Source organism: Xenopus laevis, chromosome 4S (assembly GCF_017654675.1).
Source record: "Xenopus laevis strain J_2021 chromosome 4S, Xenopus_laevis_v10.1, whole genome shotgun sequence".
NCBI classification, from domain to species: Eukaryota; Metazoa; Chordata; class Amphibia; order Anura; family Pipidae; genus Xenopus; species Xenopus laevis.
The window spans coordinates 1,073,138-1,091,925 of record NC_054378.1 but is presented as its reverse complement, the minus strand read 5'-3'; the positions used below and the strand labels follow the sequence as shown (position 1 = coordinate 1,091,925).

The 18,788-nt window shown below is 39.4% G+C and overlaps 1 protein-coding gene across 3 annotated transcripts in view; it reads right to left on the bottom strand.

Annotated features, from left to right (window-relative positions):
• Positions 1-18,788, bottom strand: part of LOC108715130 (spectrin beta chain, non-erythrocytic 1) — an 83,205-nt gene that overhangs the window by 53,299 nt on the left and 11,118 nt on the right. The window contains exons 2-5 of one of the 3 annotated variants that reach the window (XM_018259973.2): positions 10,228-10,467; positions 7,504-7,517; positions 5,256-5,275; positions 1,491-1,564 (exon numbers count right to left, since the gene is read on the bottom strand). In XM_018259973.2, coding sequence (XP_018115462.1) covers positions 1,491-1,564; positions 5,256-5,275; positions 7,504-7,517; positions 10,228-10,384 — 265 coding nt within the window. In that variant the 5' untranslated portion in view covers positions 10,385-10,467. Of the gene's footprint in view, positions 1-1,490; positions 3,030-5,255; positions 5,276-7,503; positions 7,518-10,227; positions 10,468-18,788 lie in introns of those variants that run through there. The other 2 variants (XM_018259972.2, XM_018259971.2) reach the window with 2 other exon arrangements.

Here is an 18,788-nt window from a genome sequence, read left to right as displayed (position 1 = left end):
GGTGCTGTGCTGGGGTTGAAGTATTCAAAGCAATAGTAGATAGCACTCACTCCGGTCTTGTTTCTTCATTTATTAAACAAATTACTACATCTACATTTCGGTTATGGTCTAAAACCTTTTCAAGATTTTAATGCCCCATCTTGAAAAAGGTTTTAGACCATAACCGAAACGTCAATGTAGATGTAGTAATTTGTTAAATAAATGAAGAAATAAGACTGGAGTGAGTGCTATCTACTATTGCTTTATAAAAGGACCAGCACATCAGTTTTTTCATAATTGCAAAAATGTTTAATTCAACTAGGGATGCACTGAATCCAGGATTCGGTTCGGGATTTGGCCAGGATTTGCACTTTTTCAACAGGATTCTGATTCGGCCAAATCCTTCTGCCCGGCAAATTAGGATTCTGATTAGGTTTGGTATTCTGCCAGGATCTGATTTTTTCAGAAGGATTCGGATTCAGCAAATTAGGATTTGGATTCGGTTTGGTATTTGCAAAGGATTTGGGGGTTTGGCCAAGTCCAAAAAAGTGGATTCGGGGCATCCCTAATTTCAACATCACTGTGCTTCCAATGTTTCGGCCCACAATATGGAAGCACAGTGATGTTGAAATAAACATTTTTGCAACTATGAAGAAACCTTTTGAACAGTAATATACATTTATTTGGACAAGCACCCGGGAAGTGGACGTTGGTGATAGAGTGCGGGTACTTTCCATATCACTATATATCTATATGTATATATACACACACATATATATGAAATTGCTCATAGGGCTATTAACACTCCTCAGTCTACTTGCAGCCACTGGGTCTGCTTCCTCCAAGTTACACCCCTGTCAATCAACATTGTGACAATTGAAGGAATGTATCACTGTTGGGGCTCTTACTGACGAGTGGTTGAAGCTGCGCTCCCCTGCGTTCCGTTTTTCTGTGTTCAGCCGCAGGGGAGCGCAGGAATAGACACATTTAGCTTTTTTCAATGGGGCTGTACTCACACAGGCGAGTGTAGACGCCGAACGCAGGAAAAATGCAGCATGTTGTGTCTCAACCTGCGTTCGGTGCAGACACGCGCCTGTGTGAGTACAGCCCCATTGAAAAAAGCTAAATGCGTCTATTCCTGCGCTCCCCTGCGGCTGAACGCAGAAAAACAGAACGCAGGGGAGCGCAGCTTCAACCGCTCGTCAGTAAGAGCCCTTGCACAGCAAATTAAGACCTAAATCTGTAACATTATCTAAATGCAATGTTGATAAATAGCTGCTAAAGCCACGTCTGTGTGTGCTGGGGGGCTGCATATAAACTGCTATAAATAAAGGGTAGTTACAATGTATAAAGCAGCTAAGAATTGGATTAATCATCCCACCTCCACAATTACACAGAAAGTCACATGATGGCATTTTCAAAATGAAACCTTCCACCCCCACAAGGATGTGCTCTATATTAGCAAGTGGAATCAATTTGAATATGAAATGTGCAGAGACAATGTTTCTCACCTTGCAGCTGCTTGAACCTTCCTTCCAGCACGTTAGCGTATTGCACTGCATTGACGAAGGCCGCAGGGGAGGCAGATGGGGGTACAGGGGAGGCAGATGGGGGTACAGGGGAGGCAAAACGAGGATCAGGGGAGACAGGCCGGGCCACATCCTCATATGGGGGAGAGTCAAACTGAAACATGTCTCTCCTCTGCAAATTCACTCTCCAATCAACTTAAAATCCAGCACTGCAAATATATCTATATATATATCCAATAGAATTCACTCCCCACACCAACATATATGATCAATTAAACAATAACAATATAGAGGTTAATGGAACAGTTTAACTTGATGATTTTCCTCTGCAACATAAGGGGTTAAAAGAGAGAATGAGAAAAGGGGAGTGTGCAGCACTAGGGCCTGACAGGAGATACAGCCACAGGGGCTGCCAGAGAACTAAATCCTGTACTTGTTGCACAAATACAGCCACAGGGGCTGCCAGAGAACTAAATCCTGTACTTGTTCCACAAATACAGCCACAGGGGCTGCCAGAGAACTAAATCCTGTAGTTGTTCCACAAATACAGCCACAGGGGCTGTCAGATAACTAAATCCTGTACTTGTTCCACAAATACAGCCACAGGGGCTGCCAGAGAACTAAATCCTGTACTTGATCCACAAATACAGCCACAGGGGCTGCCAGAGAACTAAATCCTGTAGTTGTTGCACAAATACAGCCACAGGGGCTGCCAGAGAACTAAATCCTGTAGTTGTTCCACAAATACAGCCACAGGGGCTGCCAGAGAACTAAATCCTGTACTTGATCCACAAATACAGCCACAGGGGCTGCCAGAGAACTAAATCCTGTAGTTGTTGCACAAAAAGAAATGACTGAATGTTGCAGTATTTTCTCTTGAGTCTCTCGGTCTTTAGAAAGAGCAATAAAAGGTAAAATGTTGTTGAGGAGGAGGAGGCGAAGTGTTGAGAGAAAAGAGTCGCTAAAAAGCCGCCGCTTTGGTTGTTGCCGTGAGGTGAGTCGTGAGGTGAGTCGTGAGGTGAGTGTGAGCGCGGGCTCCAGACTTGGGCCAGTCCATAGTGAGGCGGCGGCGGCGGAGAGGAAACACGAGTGTTTTACGGCTGAAACGGATTCAAATGTACTTTGTTTTTAACACGCCCCAAAAATGCACCTTTTCTCCAGAGCAAAGGCCTTAAACGATCGGATTTCAGGAATTCCTGGGATTCCAGGCAGAGGGGAGAGACACATTCGACTCCCCGGCTCTTCCTGTAGCTCAATCCGGTCTCGCACGTCCCGGGCAGGTTCCACTGGAGACTTCAGTTACAGGGGCAGGTTTGGGTGGAACCACTCGGAAAGGTGTGACGGGGGAAGGAGAAGAGATGGTACAGTCCTTGTCTGACATGTACTGTGTGTTGCAATATCAGTGAAAGCTTTTCACCTGTTGTTGTTCCGCCATAAGGTTTGTAGTGTCATTATGTTGTTGTAAAATGAAATACAAAGGTCAGGACAGGTAGGAAGCCCTGGGGAGGACGAGCAGTGTGTGTGTGTGTGTGTGTGTGTGTGAGTGTGTGTGTGTGTGTGTGTGTGTGTAAAACTTTGTATGAGAATAACTTTGTGACTAGTGTGTGTGTGTGTGTGTGAATAACTGTAGTTTTATGACTAGTGTGAGTGTGTGTGAGAAAATAACTTTGTGACGTGTGTATGTATGTGTGTGTGAATAACTAGTTTTGTGACTAGTGTGTGTGAATAATTTTGTGACTAGTGTGAGTGTGTGTGAGAAAATAACTTTGTGACGTGTGTATGTATGTGTGTGAATAGCTTTGTGACTAGTGTATGTGTGAGACAATAACTTTGTGACTAGTGTGTGTGTGTGAATAACTGACTAGTGTGTGTGTGTGTGAATAACTCTGTGACTAGTGTGTGTGTGTGAATAACTGTAGTTTTGTGACTAGAGTTCTGTCTGTGTAGTGAAGGCCATTCCAACCCAATGAGACGGGAGATAAAACATAACTGTGCCTGACAAGCCCAGACTGACAATCTGTGGGTTGTGGCAAATGCCAGAGGGGCTGCTATAAGATGCCATAGAAAGTCACTATTTAGGGGGCTGTTTGGGCCTCTGTGTGGGCTGAGATGCCAAGGCCTATTATAATTCTCAGTCCAGACCTGGTGCCTGCGCACCTCCCAACATTTTGGAAATAAAAAGAGGGACAAAAAAGTTGACCATGTCCATTTTTGTGCCACACCCCCTAATTATCATGTTCCAATATTTGGCAAGTTATAAAAGTTTGAACATATTTCTGTGTTGTTTTTTTTTACAGTTTTGCTAATGAAGGTGAGTTGCCCTTTAAGCTGTGAGTCTCACTTTTTCCCAAGGGACCTGTTATCTTCTGTCACTAATAACAAAAAGAGAAGTCGATGGAGGAGCTCTCCCCACTCCTTCCACTCTCCCACGTCCTCCGCAGCTATCGCGGGATCCCGGCAACACTCAGCCGAGCATTCACATACAAACGACCAAATTACCGCTGGCAGCGCTGGAAAACGTATCCACGGGAGACGGTAGGATAATATCAATATCTGGCTTTATTTAAACATACATAGTGGTATCATAGTAGTGGGAGTGCCAAAAAACTAACGCGTATCGTGCTCTACGCGTTAGTTTTTTGGCACTCCCACTACTATGATACCACTATGTATGTTTAAATAAAGCCAGATATTGATATTATCCTACCGTCTCCCGTGGATACGTTTTCCAGCGCTGCCAGCGGTAATTTGGTCGTTTGTACCTGTTATCTTCTATTGTTACAATTACTTATTTGCTTATCTAGATACATTTGAATTGTTACAAAAGTATCTGATCTTCTGTTGTGGCTGTTCTGGGCTCTCTGCCAAAAGCCAATTAAGTTAGAAACTTTGTTTCTTTTTCTGGCTGTTCAGTGCAGAGAAAAACAGGACCTTCCAGTACAAACGAGGGACTGCAGGTTGAGCTGTCAAAAGAGGGCCTGTCCCTCTAAAAACAGGACAGTTGGGAGGTATGCCTGATGCAAAATAATCGTTTATAGCAGCCTGCTGCCTGGCAATTGTATTCTCCTCCTTGAAGAGAAGTCTGCTAATTACCAGTCAATAAACCATTAAAACAGCATTAAAGACTCACTGAAACACCATGGTGTTTCCATTGCTTAACTCTGCCTTTTTAACATGTAATGCCCATTAACTAATGCATTGGGACAGGCATAAGAAAACGCCCATTGACTTTAATGCATTAGGACAGGAAGTTGCCATAACAAAAACTCCTGAAAAGCAGGAAGTAGTGTTCTGACTGATATGTTAGACATCCACTCACTCCAGCCTTTATACATTACATTTTTGCCTAACTAATTATATTAGAAACTTGTTAAGTGCAAGAAGGCTTGATGTAATGTGAGGGCTTTTGGAGATTGGCATCCTCCGTCTCCCCCAGCACCCTCCGTCACCCCCTATTACCCTCCCGCCTGGAGGATTGTGCACATGTGCATCCTTTATTTTGACCAGAGCAGCTTTGGAATCAAGGAAACTACTTGTGCAGCTGGGTGGCATGCCACCCCTTAATTAATGCCACCCTAAGCCTCGCCACAAATCCAGGCCAAGACCATAAACCTCACAGATATTCTTTTTAAAGCTATAGGTAAAAGGTATACTCTGCACAAGTCTGATTCCATGTTGAAAAAGGGGTGCATACTGCTCTTTAATTCACCTTTCAGCTGGGCTCCGCCCTGAACAGCTTTGGTCCCCCAGGGTACCGCTGCCTTAGGCTACGGCCATGCAGGGGCCAAAATTAGCTAGCTGACAAACTCAACACTTAACAAATGCAGATAAGAATTTACTTCAGAAAGATGATTTTGGCCCCTGTGTGGCCTGGCCTTAACGGGATACTGTCATGGAAAAACATGTTTTTTTTCCCCAAAACACTTCAGTTAATAGTGCTGCTCCAGCAGAATTCTGCACTGAAATCCATTTCTCAAAAGAACAAACAGATTTTTTTATATTCAATTTTGAAATCTGACATGGGGCTAGACATATTGTCAATTTCCCAGCTGCCCCAGTCATGTGACTTTGTGAAAACTGACCCCTCAGGAGTGCTAAGGAAAAAATTAAATGCCCAAAGTTCATTTCAGTAACATTTTTAGTTTATTCGTTTTTTGTTTTTTTTAATTATTTTTATTGTATTCAGCAGGGATCCCCAACCTTTTGAACCCGTGAGCAACATTCAGAAGTAAAAGGAGTTGGGAAGCAACACTAGCATGAACAACTTTCTTGGGGTGCCAAATAAGTGCTGTGATTGGCTATTGGTAGCCCCTATGTGGATTGTCAACCTACATTGAGACTTTGTTTGGCAGTGCACCTGGTTTTTATGAAACCAAAACTTACCCCCAAGCCAGGAATTCAAAAATAAGCACCTGCTTTGAGGCCACTTGGAACAACATCCAAGGGGTTGGAGAGCGATAGGTTGCTCACGAGCTACTGGTTTAGGATCACTGGTATACAGTATAGCTGGATGACTGAGATGAAAATGTTTTAATATTTTATGAGTTAAGTGGTACTGTCACCAAAGGTTCGATCTCCAAGGACAACGACCACTGCTGAAGCCTCAATAATAAGAGAAATTTGTATTTGAAACAGGAATTTTCACGGGACTGTATTAGAGTCAGAGTACTCAAGGGCAACGTTGTGTATCTCCCACTGACTAGATACAACTAGCTATTTCTCAATCCTGCCTAGCTGAATAAACCAGTCACAGGTGAATATGTCTCACATACCAATAATATTTATAACATGTTTTTCTAGAATTCCTTTTTTTATTTATTTTTGGCAAAGATGTAATCAGTAGTTTAAAAAGTAGCTTTAAAAATATCATCTGCTCTGTTACTGTATATGGGGATACATAGCTATGCAACTTTCTGCATAAATACTTTTAGTAGAAGACATCATTTTAAAATTACCTATAGAATCTATTGACTTATTTTAAAAATGCAAGGGGATTTAGCAAAGCTAGCTTTACCCAGTTATAAACATCAATTTGCTGATCAAGGGGAAAGCATAACATATAACACTGGACTTTGAATTTGTTAGCAAATCCTGGGGATTTGGTCAAATCTAAGTAAACCTAATGTTTGTAATCCTGTTGACTGCGTGTGTTTATAAAGCCTACGATTTTTTCAAATCCTGAATGAAATCACAGATTTTTTTCTCATCTCTGCAGTAGTGCTCAATTTGAGTGTTGAGACCAATATTGGGATTGTGGATTAATCTTTGATCATTTTTTTCCCCTGTCAACTTTTGGGGTTTAAGCCGGGTGCATGCCGCATAGAGAAAGCTAAAAAGAAAGTTTTATACTGCACATTAACAGGGTGACACAAGGGATACTTTGGCAGCAGGGAAAGTATAGTACCACGAAAGTGTGCTGGCATATAGGCCTAGGGAAAAAATATTAATTTTGGTCACTGGGGTTGCCTTACTGGCACACTAAGTGTTTTTGGTATCACTTGTTCTAATATACAGAGCTATATTTATTTATATATATATATATATATATGTGTGTGTGTGTATGGGTTCCGTTATCCGGAAATCCGTTTGCAGAAAGCTCCAAATTATGGAAAGACAATCTCCCATAGAATCCATGGAAGCAGAACCAGCCTATTGGGTTTAAACGACCCAATTCTGCTTTCATGTTCACAAGCAGAATTGGGTAGTTTTCTCTTTACTTAAAGGAGAAATTAGGCACCCCCAAGTGACCACATGTATTTACCTGAAACCCCAGGCTGGTGCTCCTATCAGAAGAAAACTGCACTAGGCCAGGATTCTTCCAGCGAGCACCACTGAGCGATCATCTTCTGGCTTCTTCTATCTTCAAATTTCATGGGGCAGACTCATGCGCAATAGAACGAAATAGACTACTCTTTAGTTAAAGGGATACTGTCATGGGAAAAAAATTTTTTTTCAAAATGAATCAGTTAATAGTGCTGCTCCAGCAGAATTCTACACTGAAATCCATTTCTCAAAAGAGCAAACAGATTTTTTTTATATTCAATTTTGAAATCTGACATGGGGCTAGATATTTTGTCAATTTTCAAGCTGCCCCCAGTCATGTGACTTGTGCCTGCACTTTAGGAGAGAAATGCTTTCTGGCAGGCTGCTGCTTTTCCTTCTCAATGTAACTGAATGTGTCTCAGTGGGACATGACATTCTACTATTGAGTGTTGTTCTTAGATCTACCAGACAGCTGTTATCTTGTGTTAGGGAGCTGCTATCTGGTTACCTTCCCATTGTTCTGTTGTTTGGCTGCTGGGGGGAAAAAGGGAGGGGGGTGATATCACTCTATCTTGCAGTACAGCAGTAAAGAGTGATTGAAGTTTATCAGAGCACAAGTCACATGACTGGGGGCAGCTGGGAAATTGACAATATGTCTAGCCCCATGTCAGATTTCAAAATTGAATATAAAAAAATCTGTTTGCTCTTTTGAGAAATGGATTTCAGTGTAGAATTCTGCTGGAGCAGCACTATTAACTGATTCATTTTGGAAAAAAAATGTTTTTTCCCATGACAGTATCCCTTTAAAGCTCAGCTTTTAGCACTAATGAGTATGCACAGCCTCAAGAAAAAAGAAGAAGCCAGAAGAGGATCGCTCAGTGAGAATTATTAGTGGGGTTCATCTTACGATTTTTTGTCCGACATATGTCAGAACATTGATCGGCCAGGTTTAAAAATCTTTATCGGCCCCTGTGCAAATCTATCTATGTTTGCAGGGCCAAGCAGGCAGCTACTCTTCAGTTTTGCTGGTAATATCGCCTGAAATGGTCTTTTTAGTTGATGGACACATCGTACATTTAAATGATCATTTTGAGATAATCGTGGTCTCACGATAACGATTTGATCTTTTAAAAATCTTTGCATCTATGGCCAGCTCAAGTCTGTGAACTGCGTAGTGTTAATTTACAACTAAAAAAAATACACTTGCTGGTTCAGGAATGCAATTTTATATTTTAGAGTGAATTATTTGCAGTGTGAACAGTGTCATTTAGAGATAAAAACTACATCATAAAAATCATGACAGAATCCCTCTTGTTGCAAGAGAAATGCTGTGAGAATGCTGTGTGCAATTTCATCAGTCCACCCCCATACAATTGTAATGGGGAAAATTCTCTAGAGAGGACATTATGCAGATAATGAGATGCATAAGAGGCTGCTCTGATTTTATTATGGTAGTTCGTCAGTCTGAATCTGTAAAAATTTATTTTTGGCAAAATGACTCTCTTTCCAAATTGTTGAATATATTAACAGTTTTGCAACAGAGAAATTTCACTTGGAGAAAAGATGTGATTGTTCATCCATTAGAATTTAATTCACCAAAACTTTCTCTGCTCTTTTAGTAAATTGGCAATGTTGTGACAAATTTTAATTTTTGGTGAAAATACTCCAAATTTAAGCTTTTGCCACAAAGCATGCGTGAGCAATTGAGTTTCCACGTATGGCGTATCAAATTATTTAGAATGGCCAATTCCTCAGCAATAAAAGCCGACCATTTAAAACAATGACTGCTTAACAATCGTTACACTTTGAATTGTCACATTTTACACACATGGTTAACATATTTAAGTATAGTTCTGTAACAATTATATAAACGTTAACATATTATCAAAATGTAAATTTTGTGGAATAGAGATTTGAAAAACATCTATTATTAGACATCCATGTGAGCACATTCAGTGTTGTGATCTGTATTGCTCAGTCGTGCATACATGTTTGTGGACAAATACGAGTTTTGCTGCATTGCTTAGCCGACTGTGTCAGGGTGTGTGTTCAATGCACCTCTATTCTGAGGTGAATCTACTGTATAATTAGGAAGCCAGTGAAGAGTAAAGGTGGCCATACACGGGCCGATAAAAGCTGCCGACAGACTGTGTCGGCAGCTTATTGGCCCGTGTATGGGGGCCCCCGACGGGCTTCCCCGATCGAGACTTTCGGCCAGATCTCGATCGGATGGGACAGAAAACCCCGTCGGATCGCGGCCGCATCTGTTCGTTGATGCGGTCCCGCGATCCGAACCGCCCGTTTGCCGATTGCTAGGATCCGATCGTTGGGCCCTAGGGCCCACGATCGGATCTGCCCGATATTGCCCACCTCAAGGTGGGCATATCGGAGGGAGATCCGCTCGTTTGGCGACATCGCCAAACGAGCGGATCTATCCATGTATGGCCACCTTAAGACAAGGACAAGCTTTTACATCAGCTCCCCGGACCACTATTATTTCTTAAAGGGCACCTGTTGGGTAAAAATGTTATCCCCAACCAAAGGTGTTGGCTAACAGAGCCTGCATTCCGGTTGGGGATAACAGTAGTTTTTTTTCAAAAACATGCCCCCCGCCAGCGCTACGACAGGCTTCCGCAATCAATATCTGTCCGGAAAGCAATAAAGGGAAAGTACCATACAATACAAATCTATTGGACAAGTAGTGAAAAAAAAACTTCCGTTTCACTTGCATGAAAGACAAGATAAAATTAGGATCTTCTTGAAATATTTGTTATTCAAGTGAAAACAAATCTGTTCATTTTTTCCTGCACATTGCTAGGCTCAGAAGAAAGGAATATTTTGGAGCATTGTGCAGTTGAATTAATAGGTTTATGGATATGATAAGAAAGATGAAAAGAACTGCCATAGTGATGTTTTTACCCTAGTCTATCACTGCACATATTGATAACCAGCTCACCTGCAAGTGCTTTGATCCGGGACCTTTCAAAAAGTCTTGCAGAACTGTTCTCATTGTCCCAATCATCTTCTGTCAGATCCCACCGATTGTTGATATCATTATACTGCTGCTGGATTTCTAGGCTGTCATAATCTGTTGGTGACAGTGGACTGCTCATGGCTGTGTTAAAGGAATTGATAGAAGCAAGGTGCAGATTATTCGCCACACAGCAGCAGTTGAGGATGAATATGTCTCATTAACCTAAAAAGAGAAAATTGAACTTTTTATGCACAAAAAAAATATTGTGAACATTTATTGATAAATAGGGGAAACTGTCTGCACAGATTTGGTCAGAGTAGTTTTCAGAAAATAGTGAGAACTTTTTGGATTTTGATAAATAACCCCCTGTATATGCACCATATGAATTCATAGGGCTTTGGTAGGATCATATACAAGTTACTGCTTTATTATTACATGCTTAGATTTGAGAGATAGTCCTCCTGTAAATTGGAGCTTTCTGGATAATGTTTTTTCAGATAAGGAATCCCATATGTCTATCTAATTTTTCCTTTTAAATTAATTATTGGGAGGCTAATGAAAGCAAGAACTATAACAGAAAAATAAAAGGTATTTATATACATTTAAGGGCATTTATATACATTGAAATAAATAAGCAGAGGTATAGCCATGGGGGCAGCCATTGAACTTGAAATAGGCACAGGTTAATTAGCAAGTATGCTCTGTGGGTTTAATTCTTACACAGAAAGATAAACAGAGGCCAAATATCATTTATGGATTTTTACAGAAAGTGGTCAATTAACAAATGTGTATTTTAATGTAATGGAAAAATATTTGCACTTTTTGATGTTACTGGTCCTTTAAAGGCCCAGTACTAAAACTTTATTGATCACTACATTATCCTAAAACTTTATTGATCACTACATTATTCATGGCAAACACAGACAGGGACAGGGTATATGTTCGTAATGTGCTGTGGTTATTTGCCACTTGCTTATATGCACATGCATTGCCTGAAGAGCTAGCCTTATAGATCCCCAAACTGTAGATACATGAAACTGTTAAAGGAACGCCCTCCAAACTAAATATTGTTATTTATATAATGCTGACTTATTTATCAGCACTTTACAGAGATTAAACATCATTCACATCAGTCCCTGTCACAGTGGAGCATACAGTCTAAGATATGGGAGCATTTTAAAGGGGTTGTTCAACTTTCAAACATTTTTTTCAGTTTAGTTTGTTCACCAAACAAATGAGTATTTTCCGATTCAGATTTTTAGCAGCTTCTGAGAATGAAAGATCTTGAAAAATTCAGATTCTTTCTACTTTAATACTTGACCAGTAATATTTAAAGGCTTCATAAATAGGCCCTTAATGTTCCTGTCTCTGGTGTTTTAGTCTGGCAGCTCAGTAATCCATGTGCAGATTGGGAACTGTTACTGCCTTTAATGAAATTTAGGTATTCTACTTAGCAGGGCCAACGCTAAGAAATATATCAACAAATATATCAATTTATAACAGTTTACCAAGTCGGTGACCCTCTCAAAGAGCTGCTTCAGAAAGCTGTAAGAAGTTGAAAAAAAAAAACCCGTAAACTTCAATATTTAAAAAAAAATAGAATATAGAAAGTAATTGGAAAAAGTGTGAACAATCTGAAACAACTGAACTGAAAAAAAGTGTTGAAAGGTGAACAACGCTGCTCAGTAGGGCCAAAGATAAGAAATGTATTAACTAATATAAAATGTATAAACTAATGTATCATTTAGAACAATTTACAGAGTTGGTGACCTATCTCTCAAAGCTTCTTTAGAAGTTGAAAAATGTAACTTTGAACTTAAATATTAGAAAAATTTTGACAAATAGATAATATCCCAGGGGCTATGCCTTTCTTAAGCGACATCAATAGATGGAGATAGCATGAAGTTGCCACTGAAATTCTTTTGCCATGTGTTCTGGGGTAATGATACATGCAATTTACATTCTATTTATACTACTATGTGTTCTGAGAATATGACCGTATACAGTATATGAAACTAGTACTACATTTATCCTGCCATGTGTTCTGGAAAAAAAAAAATATATATATATATATATATATATATAAAGTCAATTGTGGTGAGCGCACTCCTACCGGATTTCTTGGATGATGGGTGCGTTGGTCAAGTTTTTGCATATGTAATAATAAATGGACCCGCACTCCAATGTTCTTAGTGAAGAAAAGTGATGTATTTTATTCACAATGCATATCCAACGTTTCGGTCCACGCTGGGACCTTTCTCAAGGATAAATGGCATGTGCACAAACAGTGCTTAAATCCCTTTAAAATATATATATATATATATATATGTATATATATATATATATATATATATATATATATAATTCAATCCATAAGGGCAGCAAGGAGATCATAGTTATGTGCCCCTTACAAATTACAGTAGAAGTGAGATTAATATTCATTGTTACCTTGTGAGAGAAGGTAAGTTCCTTGTAGTCAATATTTTAATATTGAGGTTTGAATCCACCCGCTTTTGAAATGAAGGAGTTGAAAATGTATATCCCCTCCTCCTCAGCATGAGACAGTGACCTCAGTGTCACAAGCTGTTCATTTCCACCCTAATTAACATTCTATTTTTAAATATCCTAATTAGATTTTCCTGCCATGTGACCTAATTAGCAGCTCTCCAATTATCTAATTTACAGAAGCACTTGATATAGAATGAAGAGACAACAGTTGACAGGAGGACACTGGCAGTTTGAATATCACCACTGTCTGTTTCATCTGTTTGCATCAAGACAATGAGAGTAAGAGAGAAAGAACTTTTTTACAGTTATGTTGAATACTGCGTCTTTAAGTAGATCAAACAAAAATCCCCCATTGACATATGTTGTTGTTCCCTAGAAAAGGTGAGTGACAGGCAGACCTACCATCTGAAAAGCTTGGGATTTTTAAAGTGTAGTTTATATCTTCTGTTTGTGCCTTAACTAGCATGTTTCCCAAAGGCCCTCCATAGGAAATAATTTAAGGCAGTTTTTGGAGCCATGATTAAACTCAATCTCTCTAAAATCATGAATGCCATGAAAGCTATTAAAAAATCTGAATATAGAAAGTACGGGGAAAAAATTCTGAACAGTGTGCAAAAAAAATACAAAAACCTAAAAATTCAAGTTTTTTTTTTAGACAAATTCTAGAGAGAAAAAAATCTGAGAACCTCTAAATGTGTGAATTGATTAAAAATGGTCCAATAGGATCAGCGCAGCTCCTATAACTTCTATGGGACCTTGACAGCTTTTAGTTGGGCAAAGTTTTGTACTAGAGGTTTTTACACTTAGAGGCCCATTCATCATAGATCAAATTTCAAATTCATGCAATTTTTTTTAACTCTAATAAATTTTAATATACTCAAAATTCGAAATGGGAGATTATTTAAGAAAAAAAGTGAACGTCGAACTAATATTACCGACTCGAAATCAGTTGGTAATTCAACAGTAGTTAGTCAGTAATTAGTCGGTTATTCAACGGTAATTTTTTCAGATAAAAATCGAATGTCAGGAAGACTATTAACATCTTCAAATTGATCACTGGACCTCTGCAATTGACTTCTACATGAACTCGGCAGGTTTTAAGTGGCGAATTCGAATTGTTCCAAGGGTTGATAAATCTCGAATTCGAAACGAGTTTGGATTATTCCAAATTTGAATTTGAGAGTTTTGACCAAAAATACAATTCGAAATTCTCTGAGGAACACAGTGACCATTACCAAATGGTAATTCAAGGTAAAATAAGGAAAAGAGTAATATTTACTGATGCCAATATGTGTGTATGGGGATAAAATGCACACTCCTGCATCCCAACTGTGCAGAAAGAATTTAGTAATTATTGTGTCTGGCTCAGGTAGGAATTAGAGGAAGCTGTTTTTCACTTTCTGAAGTCATATAAACATGTGCCTGCTCTTTGTCACATAACTAAGTATCTCAGACTGATGAGCTAAATATGACCTGCCAATCTGTGCCTGCCTCAGGCTTTGTGTAATTGGATTAATGAATGTAACAAGTTAGACACAGAGATAGTGGGATTTCACTGAATGACTCACTTGATGACTGCCAGGTTTAGTACTAGCTATGTTTTAACAAACTGCCCATTCTCTGTGTGTTTGTCCACTAAACCATTGATTTAGCAGATCATATCTGTTGTGCCCGTGACTCACTTGAAACTACAGGAGTTCGCCTTTTTACATCTAGGTCAAGATAGTCCATGTGTGGCAACATGGGCCTTTAGAAATATTTTTAGAGTATTATTATGGAATGAGTGGCAAAATAAAAAAAAATATACGGGGAGTCATGGCAGAGCTATATCATAGCACCATATGCTACAGCAACATTTCCAAAATTGTCAAAATTTTCCCCAAAAGGGCCTGAAGCAGTAGATGTGAGAAAGTAAGCTAAAATTGCACCTGGGGTAAAATTATGAATGCTTATTTACTTTTCTAGATATTTCTTGATGCTCAGCCAAAACGCTAGTTTAAGGAGACATGAGGAGTCTGTTTATTGAGAAGCCTATGGGGCAGATTTATCAATGGTTGAATTTCGAAGTGAAATATACTTCGAAATTCGACCATCGAATGGCTATACTTCGACTTCGAATATCGAAGTCGAAGTTTTTTTTACTGAATTTGACCGCTTTGCGGTCAAAGTAAAATCGTTCCATCGAACGATTCGAATGATTTCAGCTATTGGTCGAACGATTTTACTTTGACTACAAAAAAACGTAGAAAAATGTATTACAAGGTCCCCATAGGCTAACATAGCACTTCAGCAGGTTTAATTTGGCAAACTATTGAAGTCAAAGTTTTTTTAAAGAGACAGTACTTCTATTATCGAATATTTATACTATTTTACCTCGAATCTAATTTGAAGTAAATTCAAAGTCGTAGTATCCTATTCGATGGTTGAAGTATCCAAAAAATTACTTTGAATTTTTTTACTTTGAAAATTCCCTCGAATTCACTTCGACCCTTGATAAATCTGCCCCTATGTGACAGTTTGTCTTAAGCTCCCCATAGACGCAAACATTTCTCTTGCCGAACGACAGATTTTTGGCGAAGTCCGACCAATCCATCAAATTATCGTGCGCTTAGCGGGATTCAACAATTGTACATCTTATGATTTTTCGTCCGACATCTGTCCAAAATTGATCGGCCAGGTTAAAAAATCTTTATCGGTCCCAGTGCATTCTATCTATGTTTGCAGGGACAAGCAGGCTGCTACCCTTTGTTTTCCTGGCAAATGGTCTTTATAGTTGATGGACAATTCGTACAATCGTTTCAAGATAAGCGTGGGCTCACGATGACGATCGGATCTTTTAAAAATCTTACAGCTTAACTCTTCTGTGAAACACGATAACTCCCTACCAGCCCCAGTCTTCACCAATGCCCTTGCAGGGCCATGAAACTTTCTTCTGCACAAATGACAGATAAACTGCACACATATCAGAGTTAAGGCCAGAGTAAATGAATTACAGACAAGAGCCAGGCAAAATACAGTCAAGGACAGGCTGAGGAATAACTAAATGATAAACACATTATATATACATTAGCAAGGCTTGATCTGGATAAAAGAAATTCAATACCCAACTGAGATAGATGGAGCTTAATGTTTTAAGGAGGACAATGGCTGCCATTCAGACGAAACATTTCTTTGAAACAAATTTGAGCCAAGGAAGCAGCAGAAGGGAGCTTTTTTAATAGGAACAATATGAGCCAGCTTCAAGAATGTCAACTACCAGCAAAATGGTAGTCATCTCATAGGATTTAGCCAACTGCACAATGAAGTCCATGGCGATATCAGAACAGGGTCAATTAAGACAAGGAAACAGTTGGAGAAGACAAAAAATCAAAGAATATGGTGACTGCAGTTGACACAATGTCTGAAACCACAAATTGGGTTACATATTGGACAAATGCGGTCACCAATGGTAACGTGAGATAAATTCAATCATATTCTTGATTCCTGGGTGAAGAGGATGGGGGGACCAAGCAGGTGCGGACTGAGAATTAAAATAGGCCCTGCCATTTAAGGTACACAGAGGCCCAATCAGCCCAAACAGTCCCCACCAGCCCACTAAATACTGACTTTCTATGGCATCTTATAGCAGCCCTCTGGCATTTGCCAGAACCCACAGATTGCCAGTCCGGGCCTGGGACCAAGGACCATGGATTGAGGCACACAAACATTACCAGAAAGACATTCAGAGGGAGGGTCAGAACTGGGAGGTTCACAGAAAGAAACAAAGGTAGGAGCCAGAACCCACTTGGAAGGAATAATAGGCCTTGGAGAGGATGTTATGGTTTCTTCAAGAACAACAGATCTAGACAAGGCATTGATGTTAATGTTTTTAAAACCGGGTCGTTGGGAGGTCAACAAATTTTGATCTGCAGCAAACCTGCAACCAGCAACATGGTCATGGATTGAGCTTTCTAGCAGAAGATAGATATTCTAAATTCTTGTGATCCATGAGAATAGTTCCTTCTTCAAAAAAAAAGAACCTGTTTCACTAGGCAAATATGCTCAGCAAGGTTGCAGGAGAAAATTGTGATTAATCGTGAATTAAGAATATTGTAGAGATAAATCACAGGACTGATAAAGGTCATAGAGAATATCAGTATTAAAGTCCTGTAAGACAGCTGCAGCATTGCACAGACCAAAGAACATGACCATATATTCCATATTAAATGGTCTTTCATTCATCACCCTACCAGATTCAGATGAAGTCATAAGCACCACAGAGATCCAGTTAGGTGAAGATATTTGCCCCTTTCAGTCTGTTTCAATGGAGGGACTTCAACTCAAAAAGTTTTTTTAAAAACTGTTCTAGATATATAGGCGACAGTTCTGTATACAGTGACATGCAATCTCTGAGCTGCATTTTTGTGTTCTGTATTTTATATTTATTTTTTTCTTGTATATTACATTTATATATAATATATAATATTCAGTCCAATGATTTTATGCCCTTAGTGAGACAAAACCCAGACGGGTTAAGGTGACAGCTGTTAGATGTGACCCTGTGAAGTGAACCACCTTATATGGTACTGGAAAATGGCTCAGTGCTGTTTTTCTGAATCCTTTGGTAAGATATATAGTAACACATTTGTTTGAAAGAGGGTCTTCAGTGGAGAGGTATTTAAAACAGTAAGCTTTAGATTTGTAACATAAACTTTAGGAAGTTTGTTGTACTAAACACAGACAGAATACTCACACGCAGCATTTACCACTCTAAGAATGAACCTGATCCCTGGATATAAAAGCTTCAGTTAATCACAGTGATGTTAAATTAAATAAAAAGATTTCATAAAACATTTTAAGATTTCTATCAAAGTAGTGTGATGTCTTGAGAAATACTGTTAATTTACTTTTCTAAAACAGAACCAGAAGTTTTTATTGATCTAGTTATGTATGTAATTTTGTTGTTATGACTTACTATAACTTTTCCCATGTTTGCAAATAATACAAATTATAATAAGGATGCTGTTTCCCCCCCAGTGGTTCTAACTGAAAATTAGTCAGTGAGCTAAATGTTTTGTATTTTTTTCCTCAGCTACTTATGCAACAATAATGTAGAAATGGGTATTCTAAGACAATTTGCATGGCATTAGAATTACTGGCATTTCAATTCTCCTTCCCTCTATCCTAACATTAAAATGCTAGGTGGTTTTTACCCAGTAACCAAAAACCAATTCGATTTGGTTACAGGCTAGTTTTTATTCTTTTTATTGACATTTCACTTATTTATCTTCCACTCATTTTATTGACTGTTGCTAGGGTCAGAGTAAAATTGATCACACAAATAGCAAATTTGTTGAAAAATTATTTTTTTGTGTGTTGGTTCCAACACAACAATATTGTAGGATTAACATTTATGGACTCACGACAGGCAGCCTTTCATAGAATCAGTGAAATTAGGTCTACTGAAGGCGTTCAAAATTTCTTATAAATATCTTTAAAGAATCAGTTGGCTCTAAAAACTGGGTGCCCGCCTTAACGAGACTGCATTAAATGGGGGGATCTCAAGGGAAAAAGTACAAGGAGGCCCCGACGCAGGTGTCCTCCAGCTGCAGCATCAGCCCTATTGCACTCTTCCTCAAGTGCCATAAAATCAGTCATACTGGCTGATACATTAAATAGATAGAAGAAGGGGTTGGATGACTTTTTAGTGAGTAAGGAAAAACAGGGTTGTGGAGGATCCCTCATAGTACAAGTTGACCTAGGGCAGTGGCATAACTATAGAGGAAGCAGACCCCGCGGTTGTTCGAGAGGGGGGCTGGGGAACACGGGGGGCTGGGAAACAGGGTCTGCTTCCCCTATAGCTTTAGATAAATCCCCCCTCAAGAGAGGGAGGCATGATGGACAGGTGAGAAGGAGGGAGGATGGGCGTGCGGGCGACCAAGAGGCAAAATGCAAGAGGGGTACTAGTATGTTTATTCCATGATATCCCTGTCTCAGATGCTTTTATAGTTAATGATTGCTGCAATGTCAATCTTAGAAATCAATGGCTCATCTGG